Genomic DNA, 15,875 nt, shown 5'->3' with positions numbered 1-15,875 from the left:
CATCAGAAACTGACACTAACTTTTTGTCAGAATAGATCAGCGCCGGCTTGACGCCAAATCCCTAAAACTAAAACACACTTTGTGTTTCAATCGAACGACTGTTCGAACGACGAAAAATATAGCATAGGGTATTTGTCATTATTTCGAAACCTAGTCCTCGTTTGAGAAAAGCTGGTATTCGAAGTGTAACAACTGAAGCTCAGCAACTTAACTTAAGTTCCAAAAAAGTTCAACAATATCTTGTTGTATTGCATTCTTCGAAACCCCCAAGAACGGCTGATATATGTACTTGGCAATTTTTAAGTGTGCAATATTTGCCTGCTTCAGTAGAAACAGAACACGAGGATACCATGGTGAACCTGTAATATTTTGCTGATAACACAGCAATGTAAAGGACTGAAGAAAACACTATTTTCGCTGGTCAACGCATCGGAGAAGACACGATTTAATTGAAAAATCTATTATAACCTAAGAAGACATAAAAAGAGAACAAAACTTTCAAAAATAAAAGCTCGCTACCTTTGCAATATACTCTAATTCAGCCGCAGGACAGTGACAGCTCCTGCTCGGTCAATCTCATTAAAAGTGGTATACAATTAAATAATATTAATAATAAGAGTAACGCTGTGAACTTTAACTGCGATGATAAAGCGTTTGTGTATGCATGTGAGTGTGTGTTTTGTAAATGTATGTGTGAAAGTTATGTTGTCTGGTGGCAGATTAATATGCTGGCCTGGCGAATATGATGCGTCCCTAATAAAACTGACTACCGTGAATTGGCTGTGCATGGTGGCTGTTTATGATCTGCTGAGCCGGTGTCGTAAATAGGGAGGGGGAAATTGCGCCACCGATAAGCTGCTGCTGCGCTACATTTTGAGTGGACGTGGCTGCACAGGCAATCGTGGGGTTCATCGTCAGTTGTTGAGTTGGTGTCACTTGTTGCTGTTGTGATTGCTGTCTTCCAGTGCTGGAGATAAGTCCGGGATGGATGTTTGGCTGGTTTCCAATCGGCATCAGATTGGTGTTGATTATGGACATATCTACCTCGCCAAGACCATTAACTGTAATACCGTTAACCAGATTTACAGCATTTCGAGCTCCTTGAGCATCCAGTTGTCCCCAGTATGCTTCGCTAGGTGATGTGGTGTTTGAACCAGGTGGCGCTGGAACCGGAGCACCAGTATATCGGAAGTATGGATTTTTCAAATCTAATGTGTTGGAGGAAGTTATCATCGTGCCTTCCAGTTTTAAATCAATTTCAACATCGTAGCTCTGCCTTTGATTGGCTACCAATACAACCTTACCGGAAAGCACCTGACCTTGCTTAACAAAGATAGGAGTTTGCAACAAACAACGCACTTGATACCAATGAGTAAGTGATTCAGTTGGGGCTGTGGAAAGCCAAATTTGCGAACATGATCCGGCAAACTCCACATCGAACCAGAAGGCCAACCCATGGCAAGTTCCTGTTTCTAGAATGTGGAATTCGACATCGATTTGGATACAATGCAAATCTTTCTCGTCTGCTGTCATAAAGTTCGTGGTATGCCTGATCGACTTGGCTATACAAATGCGAATATCAAAAGTGTCGACGATCGGCTGCCGGAAGTACTCTTTCATAGCCGCATCTCTTAAAGCCACCAGATTCACTCCATGGAACTCAGTTTGCATCCAGAAATTAGCCTTATTGTACTGTTCCATATAAAGTGCCTCGTCAGTAAATGGTGCTACATGAAGGTCACCCCGTGAAGGAAACATTTTTCCATCCGGTTTAAGCCATTTTTTACCGTGAAGATAAGTTTCCAACATTCGCTCGTTGTACAACATGTAGCCCATTGGCTCCGAAATTATGACATCAACCCTCTGGGGAAGTTCAATCTCCTCTATCTTGCCGGCAATTACAGTGATCTTTCCCCCGAGGTTATTCGACTGAACCAGCTGCTGCGCGTATTGGGCCATGTTGCTAGCCTCCACGGCGTAAACCCTAGCTGCACCGGCTTGGACGGCAAAGAACGATAGGATGCCTGCAAAAAAATTAAAAAATAAATTGAATTTATTGAGCTCTAACAAAATTCTCGTTTCATAATTTGGATGGGTGTTAGATCCACATTTCCCCAATTCACTAAAATCTATCTACACCCATTTGAAGCCATTGCACAGTGGCTCGGCTTAGAATAAAAAATGCACTAAAAAGTCAAAACTTTTTCGTATCGGATCAATAAGATTGTTTTATGTAATTTTGGTTTTTAATATAAAAACATACTGAAAATATACATTTACTATTGAATAGGGTGACAGAAAAATATTTATTTTGACGAAATTTTTCCTAGAAGCTTTGTATAGTAATTTCTATGCACTGATGATTTTGTGATATTAACCCTCAAAAAGGCAAACTAAAATTGTGACTTCAAGAAGCATCTCTCCTAAGACCCAATTAAATCAAAAGCTTCTTTTTGTCGTTTTATCTGTGAGAGAACCGAAACTCCGAAAACACTCGATCGGTTGTATTTCAAATCACAAATTCATTGAAACTAGGGAACTGTAACTAGCCGAGATTCGGAGAGCCGAACCTTGCTTTTTCGAGGGTTAAAATTTACTAGGAAAAAAACGTTATTACTCATTAGAGAGGCCCAAAAGTAATTATTTTGGTGAAGGTTAATTTTTTTTTTTTGAAAGGAATATTTGTGTGGCGGATTTTGGGTATTCAAATATATCAAACTATACTATTTATTTGGGTTGGCTCAAAAATAAGTAATTTGTCTTTATGGGTGAAATGATATTTTCGATGGTAATAATTGTATTTATTTTTAATGATAAAACAAATTAATTTATAACTCATTATCATGGTGCTTGAAGAGTGATTAGTTCAGTTTCCTCTCTCGCGCCGTGTTCCATCGAATAAGCCGTACGTGTGAAAACCAACTCTAACGTAAACTTATTCCCGATGGGCCTCCACTGCCCTGAGGGACGGTTTATACGTCATTTCCAACCAAAATTCGAAGCATATTACGGCATTCCCGCGAGAAAGAAGCTTTCTTAAAATTGTAGCAGAAGCGCAGACTCTTAAGAAGGTAAATCACTCGCGCCTCCATCGAAACCCCAACGTTAAATCGATGAACTGATCGCGTCTCCACCAAAACGAAGATTCTTACTAGTAAAAACTTGCGCCTCCATTGACCGCCGTCGATTTGTACGTGAGTAACGTATCGAGTCCAAAACCGGAAAATCAAGGGGGATGTCATCTCTGTCATCCACTATGGAGATAGATGAACTTTGACAGTAGTCAACATATGATGTGCCTAGCCACTTCTAGACCCATGTCGCCCATGCTATTGCATTGGGTTGTTTTGATTTTAACAAAGGCAGAAGTTGGCTAGGATGAAATGGCCGTCTAGCAGGGGCCTGGGAAAATCGAATCGATGTGCACCTGCGAAGTGACCGCAAGTTAGGTACCTTACGCCAACCCACCTTCTTGCCCTTTTGCGAAGTAGTTAACTACCCAATCAAGCATAACGCCGCGCACGCCTTCCCCGGACTGGTGTGAAGAAACCCCCCCCCCCACCCCTACCGCAGTCGATCGCTCCACAGTGCCAAGAATTTCGGGGGCCTGGTAGGTCAGCAGACCTCATTATTAAGCTCCGTAAACAAACAAGGAAGGGTGAAACGACTCCTCGCATTATTCTAAAATGAGTACAGGTAATATGTGGTACCGGCCCTAGAAAACTGGTTAGCACGACAAAGGAGGCAAAGAGATCCAAATATTCATTGAGAACCCAATCTAAGTAAGCTTTTGTAGAACTTCAACAGTTGGATCAACTTATATGCGGTCAAAAGGTGTAGATTATTCCCCACCCAACCCGCAACACAGTTCAGGCAGTCGTGCATGACCCTGACACCAATGATTTGAAAGACTATTGGAAGGGCTAAAGACTCAGGGAGTCACGAATGTTCACCAAATAAAAAAAGGGTTTGACGGTAAGCCGTCCGGCACACCACTGCACAGTGGTCCAGATCGCTAATTTAGGAGGAATTTTTACTTTCTGTCAAACCTGTATAATTTAGCCGTATCATGTCTTAGGATGAATTTGTGTACTTTAGAAGATGCTTCTTTTTATTGGAATAGTTATTAGGGTGGTTCTAATTTATCTAAAATACGAAAATAAACTTTTTACTGATGAAAGATAGAGCTCCACAGTCTTCCACAAAGTTGTAAAGTAACTTATTTTGAATAAATTTGTTGAACATATTAAAGCTCTATCTCTTTTAGTTTTTGTTATACAAGAAATTTAAAAAAAAAGATTAGGGTGTTCCTGAAAAAAACGTTTTTTTAGTATAACTTTCGTATCTTTTACTTTTTGTTAACACAACCTTTGAACAGCTTATTGAAAACTTCAAGCCGAGTATTTTTCTCCAAGACACCGAAGGTCTAACTTTTTTCTTTAAAAAGTTATGGACACTTTTCGTTAAAAAAAATAGCCTATTTCAAGGCTCAATATCGCTGATGCGGGCACCAAAAATTGAATTCTGTTTCCACCACATGAAAGACCATACTTATTAGTATATTTGAGCAAAAATTGGCGAATACGATATTTTTTTAAAATTTGCAATTTAGATTTAAAGTTTGTAGTTTTGCAGGTTCAACGCATTAAAGCATTTACACACATATCGTTGTATTATGAAAAAAGCCACTTTCAAATATCATTCTCTCATCGCAGCAAGCTTTGCATAAGTGAAACGACTGTCAAAAAAGGTTTCTGATTTTATTCGTTTTAAATAAAACTAGTAAATATGGATATTAGTCGAAGAGAGTTGGCGAATTTGCTTATTGCTGGTAAAAAGACAGATGAACTGCTTAAGTTCATTACAAGTAGTAATCCAAATGTAAAATTGAGACTTGTTAATGTTCGAAAGAAATTTTATATTTTGTTAAAACAACCTTTGAACAGCTTTTAGAAAACTTCAATCTACGTTTTTTCATAACTCTGAAAGTCTAACTTTATACTTTCAAAAGTTATGGAAACTTTTCGCTCATAAATAGCCCTTTTTCAAATGTCATTATCTCTGATTGGGGCAAATAAAAGTAAGTTCGGATTGAACCATAGAAAAGAACATACTTTTAAGTATATTTGAGCAAAAATTGGAAAATATTATTTTTTTTAAGCATGTAATTTTAAATTTACTAACCAAAGTTTTAAATTTTATCGCATAGCGACATAAAAGAAATTGCCTAAAGCCTTTGTATTTCCTTTTCTGTTTTGCTTACATATCAACAATACAGAATGTGTTCATTAAAAATAATTTGGCTATGACAACAATTTATGATTTATATAAGGAGAATTTATTCAATGCCAATTAATTCAAAAGTAGATGCATTGCATTTTCAGGTATATCCAGCGGTGCTCGTTGAATTCGACGTTTACATTTAAGAGAAATTATAGGATCTGATGAAACAAGAAGTCTCTTGAAAACGTCATCAAGATTGACGAGTCGATCGAATTTGCGTGCGTGGAATTCTCGGAATCTGCGAATACTTTTATTCCTGGTTTCTTGAACTTCTTCACTGCACATACCTACTGGAAGCATGTTATGTTGAATAATGCTTGTAATTGTTGTCATAGCCAAATTATTTTTAATGAACACATTCAGTATTGTTGATATGTAAGCAAAACAGAAAAGGAAATACAAAGGCTTTAGGCAATTTCTTTTATGTCGCTATGCGATAAAATTTAAAACTTTGGTTAGTAAATTTAAAATTACATGCTTAAAAAAAATAATATTTTCCAATTTTTGCTCAAATATACTTAAAAGTATGTTCTTTTCTATGGTTCAATCCGAACTTACTTTTATTTGCCCCAATCAGCGATAATGACATTTGAAAAAGGGCTATTTATGAGCGAAAAGTTTCCATAACTTTTGAAAGTATAAAGTTAGACTTTCAGAGTTATGAAAAAACGTGGATTGAAGTTTTCTAAAAGCTGTTCAAAGGTTGTTTTAACAAAATATAAAATTTCTTTCGAACATTAACAAGTCTCAATTTTACATTTGGATTACTACTTGTAATGAACTTAAGCAGTTCATCTGTCTTTTTACCAGCAATAAGCAAATTCGCCAACTCTCTTCGACTAATATCCATATTTACTAGTTTTATTTAAAACGAATAAAATCAGAAACCTTTTTTGACAGTCGTTTCACTTATGCAAAGCTTGCTGCGATGAGAGAATGATATTTGAAAGTGGCTTTTTTCATAATACAACGATATGTGTGTAAATGCTTTAATGCGTTGAACCTGCAAAACTACAAACTTTAAATCTAAATTGCAAATTTTAAAAAAATATCGTATTCGCCAATTTTTGCTCAAATATACTAATAAGTATGGTCTTTCATGTGGTGGAAACAGAATTCAATTTTAGGTGCCCGCATCAGCGATATTGAGCCTTGAAATAGGCTATTTTTTTAACGAAAAGTGTCCATAACTTTTTAAAGAAAAAAGTTAGACCTTCGGTGTCTTGGAGAAAAATACTCGGCTTGAAGTTTTCAATAAGCTGTTCAAAGGTTGTGTTAACAAAAAGTAAAAGATACGAAAGTTATACTAAAAAAACGTTTTTTTCAGGAACACCCTAATCTTTTTTTTTAAATTTCTTGTATAACAAAAACTACAAGAGATAGAGCTTTAATATGTTCAACAAATTTATTCAAAATAAGTTACTTTACAACTTTGTGGAAGACTGTGGAGCTCTATCTTTCATCAGTAAAAAGTTTATTTTCGTATTTTAGATAAATTAGAACCATCCTAATAACTATTCCAATAAAAAGAAGCATCTTCTAAAGTACACAAATTCATCCTAAGACATGATACGGCTAAATTATACAGGTTTGTCAGAAAGTAAAAATTCCTCCTAAATTAGCGATCTGGACCACTGTGCACTGGCCATCTTTTCCTTCGGATGCAGTCTACCGTTGGACGATGTACTTCCGGCTCCGAAGCTGATACTCATCTAGCAACACGCAATGTAAATTATGATGACCACGCGACTGTTTCCCCAGGTATAGCCAATGAGGGTATGTCCTCCCGAAGCTACCCTTGATATTGCACCTCCTAAAAGAAATGCGCGCCCGTTTTCAGCTCAGAATATACTGCAAGAACATAAGAGGACTGCGCACAAAGATCGATGAGTTGTTCCTAGCTGTATCTGACGCAAAACACGATGTCATTGTTCTGACAGAAACATGGCTGAACGTCGAAACCAACTCGCTGCAGCTGTCCGGACCCAGATATACGGTTTATCGTAACTATCGATATCCAATCATTGCTGGTAAAAATAGGGGCGGAGTTCTCTACACTATTTCTATTCGGCTAGCGCCCAAACAAAAGAATTGTCACAATAACGATCTAAAACAACCGTGGGTGAACATTGACAGTCATGGTACTAGCACATGTGTAGGCGTAATATATCTCTCTCCGAATAATATAAACGTTATTCAGAAGCATATTGACTCCGCCCCTGACGTCGCCAATTCTCTAAAACCACACCCTTTTCATTTGTTATTTGGAGATTTCAACCAGCCTGGTCTTCTATGGAAAAGATCTTCTTCGGTTACGCTTACGCTGACCCCTCCGACTCATGCACTTTGAGGTCCAGAATAGCTCTATTAGTCGGCATGTCTCTACTGAACATGCTTCAAATGCGTGCGATAACTAACAGACGAAATCGCACGTTGGATCTTCTATTTATGAATGCAGAATGCATGAACTGCTGTACGACGCAGATGATTCGATGACCTTGCTGAATAATGCTACCGATGTAAATTACGCTTTAAAAAAGTTTTCGTCGATCCTCGCATAACTGTTCAAAATATATGTTCTAGCACCGGGTCCTAGACCAAAACCACTCTGGTCTAATCGACGTCTTCGAGAATTTTCGAGTAGTTTTCATATTTTTTTTTATCCCCTTTATGGGCAGCTAGGGCCGAGGGTGGTGGCTAGCGGGTTTCATACATCCTTGACCTGACGGACAAAGCTATGGTGCCTTGAACACAGGCAACGCAGATCCAAGGCCATCATTGAAATGATAAGTTCTGCGTTTGAGATGTACTTCCCCGGTTGCCAGACGAATACCTGTAATTATTACTTGTTGCTTTTTATGTATGAATCTAATGTTCAGTTCTGGGTGGTGTATGCGTGGAAGGTGTGGTTTTTAGCGTTCGAGTCCAGGAGTGCATATCTGTCTGGGTTAGCGTGGGCGTTTACTAATTGTGTAATAGTGTGATCGCTAAAGGCTCGAGCATATGAATGCCAGCGTGTCTCCAACTTTGCGTGCATAAATCCGGCTTTAGATCCGTGTTGCCATTCGCACATTCACGTGTATTCTCGAACGATCGCGCGCGGACCGTGAATCTAATAATTAATTTTCAGTGTATGGTAGAGAAACGTGTTGTCTAGTGAATATGAGCATCATTCCCGATCGGTCCAACTGAAGGCATGAGTCTAGGCTGATCGAGAGTAGAGAATTCCGAACGTGGCCGGTCTATGATCGCGCGAGTGGTGGGTTAATGCTTGAGACCGCGGTTGTAAAGTTATAGGCGCTGAAAAGTTCACTTAAGTAAAGGGGTGTTGGCGAAATTGCGAGCGTAGGTGTGTGTGGATGATTGAAATTGTAATGTAAGTTCGCGTTTTTGACCAGGTTTGTGTTATCGCGAAAGTTAGGGGCGTTTGTACGTTTTGGATGTGAATGTATATGGGAGAATATGCTACTGACTGTGCTAGTGAATATCAGTATGAACCCAACTCAAGATACAGTAATAAAAGGAAAAATAACATGCCGAATGTTTCTTTTTTTAGGTCAATAACCGTGCATTGAACAATGCTCAAAAACTCTGAACTAGGCCCCGTCGAGTCCAGTCTGTCCGTCTCGTCCTGTCGTGTCTGGGGTTTCCAGGTTACATGCATTCACCAGATGAGACTAGCTTATGTCAGTTTACTTGTGCACTGGTTTCGTAGAATCGAGGCGATCATCGAAATGATAGATCCTACGAGTGAATGCACTTGGCCCAGTCACCTGTCAAGCATTTGTGTATTTGTGTGTGTTGAGATATGTGTGGAGCCTGTAAATAATATTTTAATACGAATATTTTATACTTTAAAACAAGAAATGTGTAATATACTACTTGCAGTTTGTTGATCGTTCCTACTTATCTGATACCATCGAGTATGAGAATACATATCCATTGTTCTAAAACCTGGCGACGTCCGATGGCAGAGAAGAATCATTGTTGGCAGCAATGTTGCTCTTCTTGGATGTATGAGCTCAAAAAGGTCATCACAAGAAAATAACGCATGAGACCGAAAATAAATAAAAAAAATAAAATAAAGCGAAGAGTTAGTATGGTTATTGAGTATTAATAATATGCCGATTTTTTCGAGATTTGTCCTACTGGAACTGTAGAGCTAATTGATTTAATTAAGGCATGGACCTAGACTTCTGGAATCCTGGATAGAGACTTCCGGACGCGAACGATTCATGAATGCGCGAGTGCGGGGGACTGTAGGTTCACGCTTGAGACTGCGTTTGAGTGATTATAAGTGCCGAGACGTTCATATTATCACCGGGATGTTATAATGTCTGGAAGAGCGCGATTATAGGTTGCGTGGATGGTCGCGAAGGGCTCAAGCATTTTGATATTTTTTTTTGTCGCGTGTATGCGACTTTGCATTCGATTTTTTTGTAGTTTCGCGCGAACACGGGCATTTGGAGGTTCACTCTCGAGACCGGGATTGTTAATTTATAAGTGCTAAACTATTCACTTAGTCACCAGGGTGTTATACTTTTTACGAGATCGTGGGTGTAGTCGTGCGTGGATGATCGAGAAGGACTCGAGCGTTTGTATGTGGACGTTTTTGTCGTGTGTGCTAGTATGTAACTTCGCGTGGACACATTATTTTTATAAGCGTGTGGCCATTCGCATGTTCGCGTATTCTTCAACGATCGCACATGGACGTCTTGTCTAGTTTTTATTTCTATTGGTCCAACTAAAGGCATGAATTTGGGCTGCTATGATCAAGGGCGGAGACTTCCGGACGTGACCGATTCATGATTGCGCGAGCTTAGGTTCTTAGGTTCCAACGTTCACCTAATCAATCGGGGTGTTTGAATATTGGCGAGATCGCGGGCGTTCGTATTTGTGACCAGGTTTGTGTTATCGCGTAGGTCACGTTTGTACGTTTGGAATGAGGTGCCTGCAGAGAGAATTGGGCCCTAAACCCACATTGTATATTATTTGACCATGGCAGTGGATAATAAAGGTCGCCAAGTTAAGCACTAAAATTGATCACAATGTAGCTTAACTAAAAAGAAAATAATCGTATCCCAAGTTTATGTGATATAATCACTGTAATACTGCTTTGGTGGAAAAGCCCCCGGACCACATCAAGGTACAGTATCATGCCGAGTATCATAACGAGTTTCACACACTCCAAGCTATTGCGAAACATATTGTTCAAACCACTTCCGCAAGCATTCCCCGAACTAGTGGAACCCCCTCCCCCACGCGAAAAGCAACAAAGTCGCAGTTGTTTTGAAAACTCCAACGAATTTTTCCAAGAACCCCACAAGAACATCAAATATGGAAGGAACGCGCAGCCAACTACAGAAGGCTTAGGGATCAGGCGGTTGAGGAAGCCAAAGCAGCAAGCGGCAAACACCGATACACTGGATTATCCCTCAATGTCCATGGATCAACGCTAATGGACTTTGGACGCTAAGGAGACATTTTCAGGAACTATCATCCGACGAATCTCTACCTGCATCCTTTTTTCGGAATGGAACTCACCACTGCACTAAGCGTGGCACGCGGGAAATCGCAGCGGCTCGCTTCTAGCCTGCTTCCTAGCACTCCGGTGAATGCCAGCGACATGCAGGCAGCTATTTTACCTAGTTGATGGGCCGTGCCGATCAACATTGTGAAACGAGCGTTGTTTCCTCAAAAAAATGACAGGAGTGGAATATACTCTACATTCACCAATACCCCACTCCCTGCAATTGTCAGTATGTAAAGGACCAGAAACCGCTCCTGGAACAAATGTTGCCCAGACCTGGGCACCAAACTAACGCGCAACGTCAAAAAAGACGATCACTAATGCTCGGTATTCTCCGCAGTAGCATCCGCCACCGCCGTCTGAAATCTAAATGCATGCCAATGGTAATTTTTTCCGACACCCTTTCGGTCGTTTTGGCACTCGAGACCGGAGAATCGAAGCATCTCCGAATCCAAGAAATCAAAGACACCTGTCATAATACCCCTACATTCGCTGGATTCCGGTCAATTGCGGAATCAAGGGTAACGAGAATGCTGACAATCAGACCTTTATCGGCCGGCGAGTGTGGTCAATGATTACCCGATAAGTCCCTGTAAATGACATCATTGGGGCATTCAAAGAGAAAACCTCCAATCGCCCACACTATCTCTCGAGTAAATCCACCAGTATATCCCACATGCAACAGCAGGTTGGAGCACATCTAACGCGTTACTTGCCGATCTTTTTTTTGCTTTTTTTTTTTTTTATTTACGTGACTATATTTTTTCATTCGTCCGATCTTGAATAGACGACCGTAACGGAGAACACACAATTTCAATGTCACATAGTTTTTTTTTGTATCGATTATAGGTGCCTACAAAGAATATAAGTATTCCTTGAAAGGCGAATGATTATTTCGGTTAAAGCATATAAATAAAAAATACTTAATTTGAAGTAGTTAAGTAAGATATGTTTGAGTAATTTCAGAACGTTGAATTTATTTTTGACTGGCTTGATATGAGAAAATACTCCCACTCATCAATAAGGCGGGTACCGTTAAACGGGGTATCTTTGATCAAATGAGACTTTTTTCAGTGACGAACGATATTCATCGAAACAAAAAAACAAACCATATTCTAAACATGTGCAACAACTATTTCGTCATTTATGTGCCCTTTATGAACACAAATTCATATTGAAAATGATACGTGTCAATCTGTTCAAACAATTGCTTGTATATTAGTGAAATCAACTTCAACTGAACTGATCACTTTTTTTTAGAAACCGTAAATATTTTTGTCCAATAATTCATTTTGAAAGTCAGGGATTTTTGTTGTTAATTAAGTCGACTATTTTCCGGAAACTTTTATAAAAGCTGGCGCATATTTCTAGGAAATTTTGTTTTCTTTCAAGACATCACAAGATCGGGCCATGAAATTGCCTGCAGATATGCAATTTACACAAGCGAGCGTTATTTATCTTTTCGATACACATATTCTGCTGATCAAAGTTACCCTGAAAACAACGAATGAAAATTTACAACGAAAATTTTTTATTGTTATTGTTAAACTAAATGAAATACCCAACAATTTCAATATTTTCAATCTATGGGTGGCAGCACCCAGTTACCTCTACTTGAATTAAAGATAGTTAGTCGAAAATCTTTTGAGAAAGTAATCAATTTCCTCCCATTTTACGGTAACGATTTTTTTTTGTGTACAATCACATATGTTTTAAAGTAAATTAGGACGCTTATTTCATAAGTTACATAAAAAACAGCTTCGACACGTTTCAAAGAAATTTAAGTTTTAAAATGAGTATAGCGCAAGTTTAAATTCACTAGTAGGTAAAAAATATATTAATATTATTAAAAGCTTTATAATAAAAAGAAAGGCGCTGATGCCAAAGTTAAAATGATGCCATCAAGGTGGAACCGGTAATGGTGAAAATACCCTAAACTTATAGCGTTTTCGTTTTTTGGTATAGACTGATTACACTCAAATTTGAATGAGTGTAGCACCGACTTCACCGGTGTAGTGCCCTGTCAAAAACTAAAATGCCATTAAAATCGATGCAAGCCGATTGTAAACAATTTTTGAATGATTACTTGTGGAACGACCTTCAAAGTCCCTCTAAACTAAGGACTTTGAACGACCCCAAAATAAAATGGATTAAAATCACGTTTTTGCAAAAAATTGCTAATGCAGAATGGAGTAAGCACCTCAAAATAGAAAAAAAGCAATAGATCTAGGATTATAAAACCGAAATAATATATCCCACCATGTTAATCTCATGTTATTACTTCTTGGCATATAGTCTGCTCCTTCACATGTGTTTCTAAAATCATAATCTCTTACCGGAACCTGCACCAACATCCAATACAACTTTGTTGTGGAAGTCCTGTGAGTTGCTGTAGATCGCACGCTGATAAGTGCTTGTTCGGACGAAATCCTGCATCATATTTTGCTGCTGCGAGAGATACCCATAAAACTGGAAATACTGTGATGCTGAAGAATCCTCCGTACGGAGGTTGAATACTGAATTGACCTTTCCGGACATTTTTTGCAAAAGCTTCCGGAACAGCTGGCAGTCGGCTTTGGAGCCAAACTTGATGTAGAGCATATCACCTCCTACTACAAATATGTGTGATGTTGGACCATGATTGAGATGCGTCGTTTTCGCACTGACGGGATACTCTTCTAGCTGGTGCTGCGTGCCATCCTTAATAATCCGTACACTCATTCCTTGTGGGTCGTAGCCACAGATAATCGTTACGCTGTGGCCATATTTGTTGACGAGGTTGTCATTGTTGCCGATGACGAGAATGTTGCATCCGTGCAGCCTTGCTAGTTGTTCACTCATTTTTTTCAGGATTTGTTCGTCAGTGCGCACTTCTTCGGACAAAATTTAATGACAGGCAGTTACGGCGTAAATACAACAAGATAAATCAATGCAGATTCAGTCGGTTGATTATTGTTGAACAGTTGAAATGCAGGATTTTCGACCCGACTTCCAATAATTTTCACCCTCCGGACACAGAACTTCACACAATCAGTTTAGACCGTCGCTCTTTATTATGGCGAATCTTGCACACTGTCAAAGTCGGTTGTATACGCACACAAATTTCGGAATGCCGATCAACCTTCAATGTGGTTGTGTCATTATTGTGAGCCCCATGCAGCAAAATTTCTTATGTCGTTTTCGATTGAACCTACACGCAACCATAAAATAACCTTATTCTGTTAACTAAAATTTAGGTACTTTTGAGCTGTGCGTCGCTTTCGCACTTATTAGTGTTGTCAAAAACAAAACAAGAGATTCGACTTAGTCGAGGTCTTCCGTACAGTAAGGTAGTTTTGAGCTAAGAGAAGAGAAGACAATCGCGTAGCTAATTTGATCCAGTCCTAACCTCAATATTGAACCAGCTTCTGATTCATCATTTTGCCAGTCAAGAGCGTTTATAATATTTACAAACGAGATGAAAAACAGCGCTGCGTAATTTATTCCGGCTCCTTTACAACGATTCATGCAAATTGATTAACGGCCAATTTCTTCATTGGATGAAAACCAGAGCTTTCACCATTCATTCAAATTCAATCCGAACGAACCACAATACAGTTCAGTAAAACGCTTGCTTTCACCCCAACCGAATGAATTGCCGCTATGGATACCGAAGCAACAACACGAGGAAACAGAAACAGGAACGAATATATCCACACACGCTTGCATAAGCACGTATCATTATAATGATGAACAGTTGTGAGTATCATTGAGAGAGAGGATATCAGTATTCTCTTCTCTCTTGAATAGTGATTCCTCTTTGCTTGGTTGATTATTTAGTGGAATTGGTTCAAGAACATACAAGCTGTTGAATCATTCAGATTCATTGTGTAATGCTGAATCTGAACATAAAATTCTTCTGGCCATATTAGCGATTTTCAGCATCTTTCGCTACGTCTGTTAAGAACATATGGCTTGTGGAGCGGACATTAGGCAACAGGTACCGCTTATTTGATTCTGCTGAGGTTTGAGGGGGAAAAATTTGAACTTGTGTTCACCATGCATTATAAATTTAGGGAAATCGTAGATATTCAAACATCGATATGCATTTATCAGTTTTTTGGATGGTGGTTCCTCAGATGATTCAACCCAACACATATAGCACAGAGAACAGACGTCCATCTTCAGCATTCAACTTGTGTAAAATCTCTAACGGTTTCGAAAGTAGTTTGGATATCTAAACCAGGTGCGCTACTGTCATGTTTTTTTGTGGCTGAGTGCGACAGAATTGACAGCGGTTATTCCTCTATCCAGTTAAACTAGTCCGGAACCGATTCGGACTTCCAGCATGAATTCCAGCTCAAATGCGTCAACCGATAGAGTCGGAATCGGTTTTTTTTTTGTGCTAGATTCCATGCAGAATCCATCCAGGATTTCGAACCGGTTTCGGAATCGATTTGACGGATAGTTGGGATAGGTTGGTGTGGCGGCGCTAGTGTTTTTAGTATATTAATTCAAATGTTTACACACGTTTTTTAAATATTTTTGTTCGATCATGGATGTCTGTTCTCTGTGCATATAGGTTCATTTTTTTCTAGCATTGTATCTCTAGCTTATGAATATTTGGAATTTTATAATCGTGAACCAAAACGAAGTGGTTATAAACTTGGTTATAAGTTATTCGCATTTAACAAGGACAATATATGTTTCAAACTATGATGTACTACATTCTTTTCCTAAATGTTGTACAGACAGGTTAAATGTTAACAAATATAATATTAACCACAAATTTCGATGAGCAAGATTTATGACTCCTGATTAAATTGGATACCTACTAACAGAGTGTTTAAAATGTATGGCTTTTTGTGGAATATTTAATAATCAAAAAATAACTTCGAGCTTCGTCTAAAGTTGAGCAGGAATAGCAAAATTACACATGCCTTTCAATCTTTGAGAAGAAATTAGTATCCCGCTTTAATGCTTTAGTGATCTGAACGGATTAGTTCGCTGCAATTATTCCGAGCTTGGCGAATAAAGTTTTATACGGAATATCCTCCAAATGAATCTTGACAGTTGACTTCAA

At 38.8% G+C, this 15,875-nt stretch overlaps 1 protein-coding gene across 1 annotated transcript; it reads right to left on the bottom strand.

Moving 5' to 3' along the window:
- Positions 1-411: 411 nt before the first annotated feature.
- Positions 412-13,896, bottom strand: LOC131683681 (histone-arginine methyltransferase CARMER). The gene is made up of 2 exons (XM_058965874.1): positions 13,150-13,896; positions 412-2,024 (listed from the first exon to the last, which is right to left on the bottom strand). The coding sequence occupies exons 1-2, from the start codon at positions 13,652-13,654 to the stop codon at positions 754-756; spliced, it is 1,776 nt and encodes a 591-aa protein (XP_058821857.1). The 5' UTR covers positions 13,655-13,896; the 3' UTR covers positions 412-753.
- Between the last annotated feature and the right edge of the window lie 1,979 nt (positions 13,897-15,875).

The sequence above is a fragment of the Topomyia yanbarensis genome, chromosome 2, assembly GCF_030247195.1.
Source record: "Topomyia yanbarensis strain Yona2022 chromosome 2, ASM3024719v1, whole genome shotgun sequence".
Taxonomy (NCBI): domain Eukaryota; kingdom Metazoa; phylum Arthropoda; class Insecta; order Diptera; family Culicidae; genus Topomyia; species Topomyia yanbarensis.
Note: the sequence above shows the minus strand (reverse complement) of the source record. Positions and strands in the feature narration are given on the sequence as shown.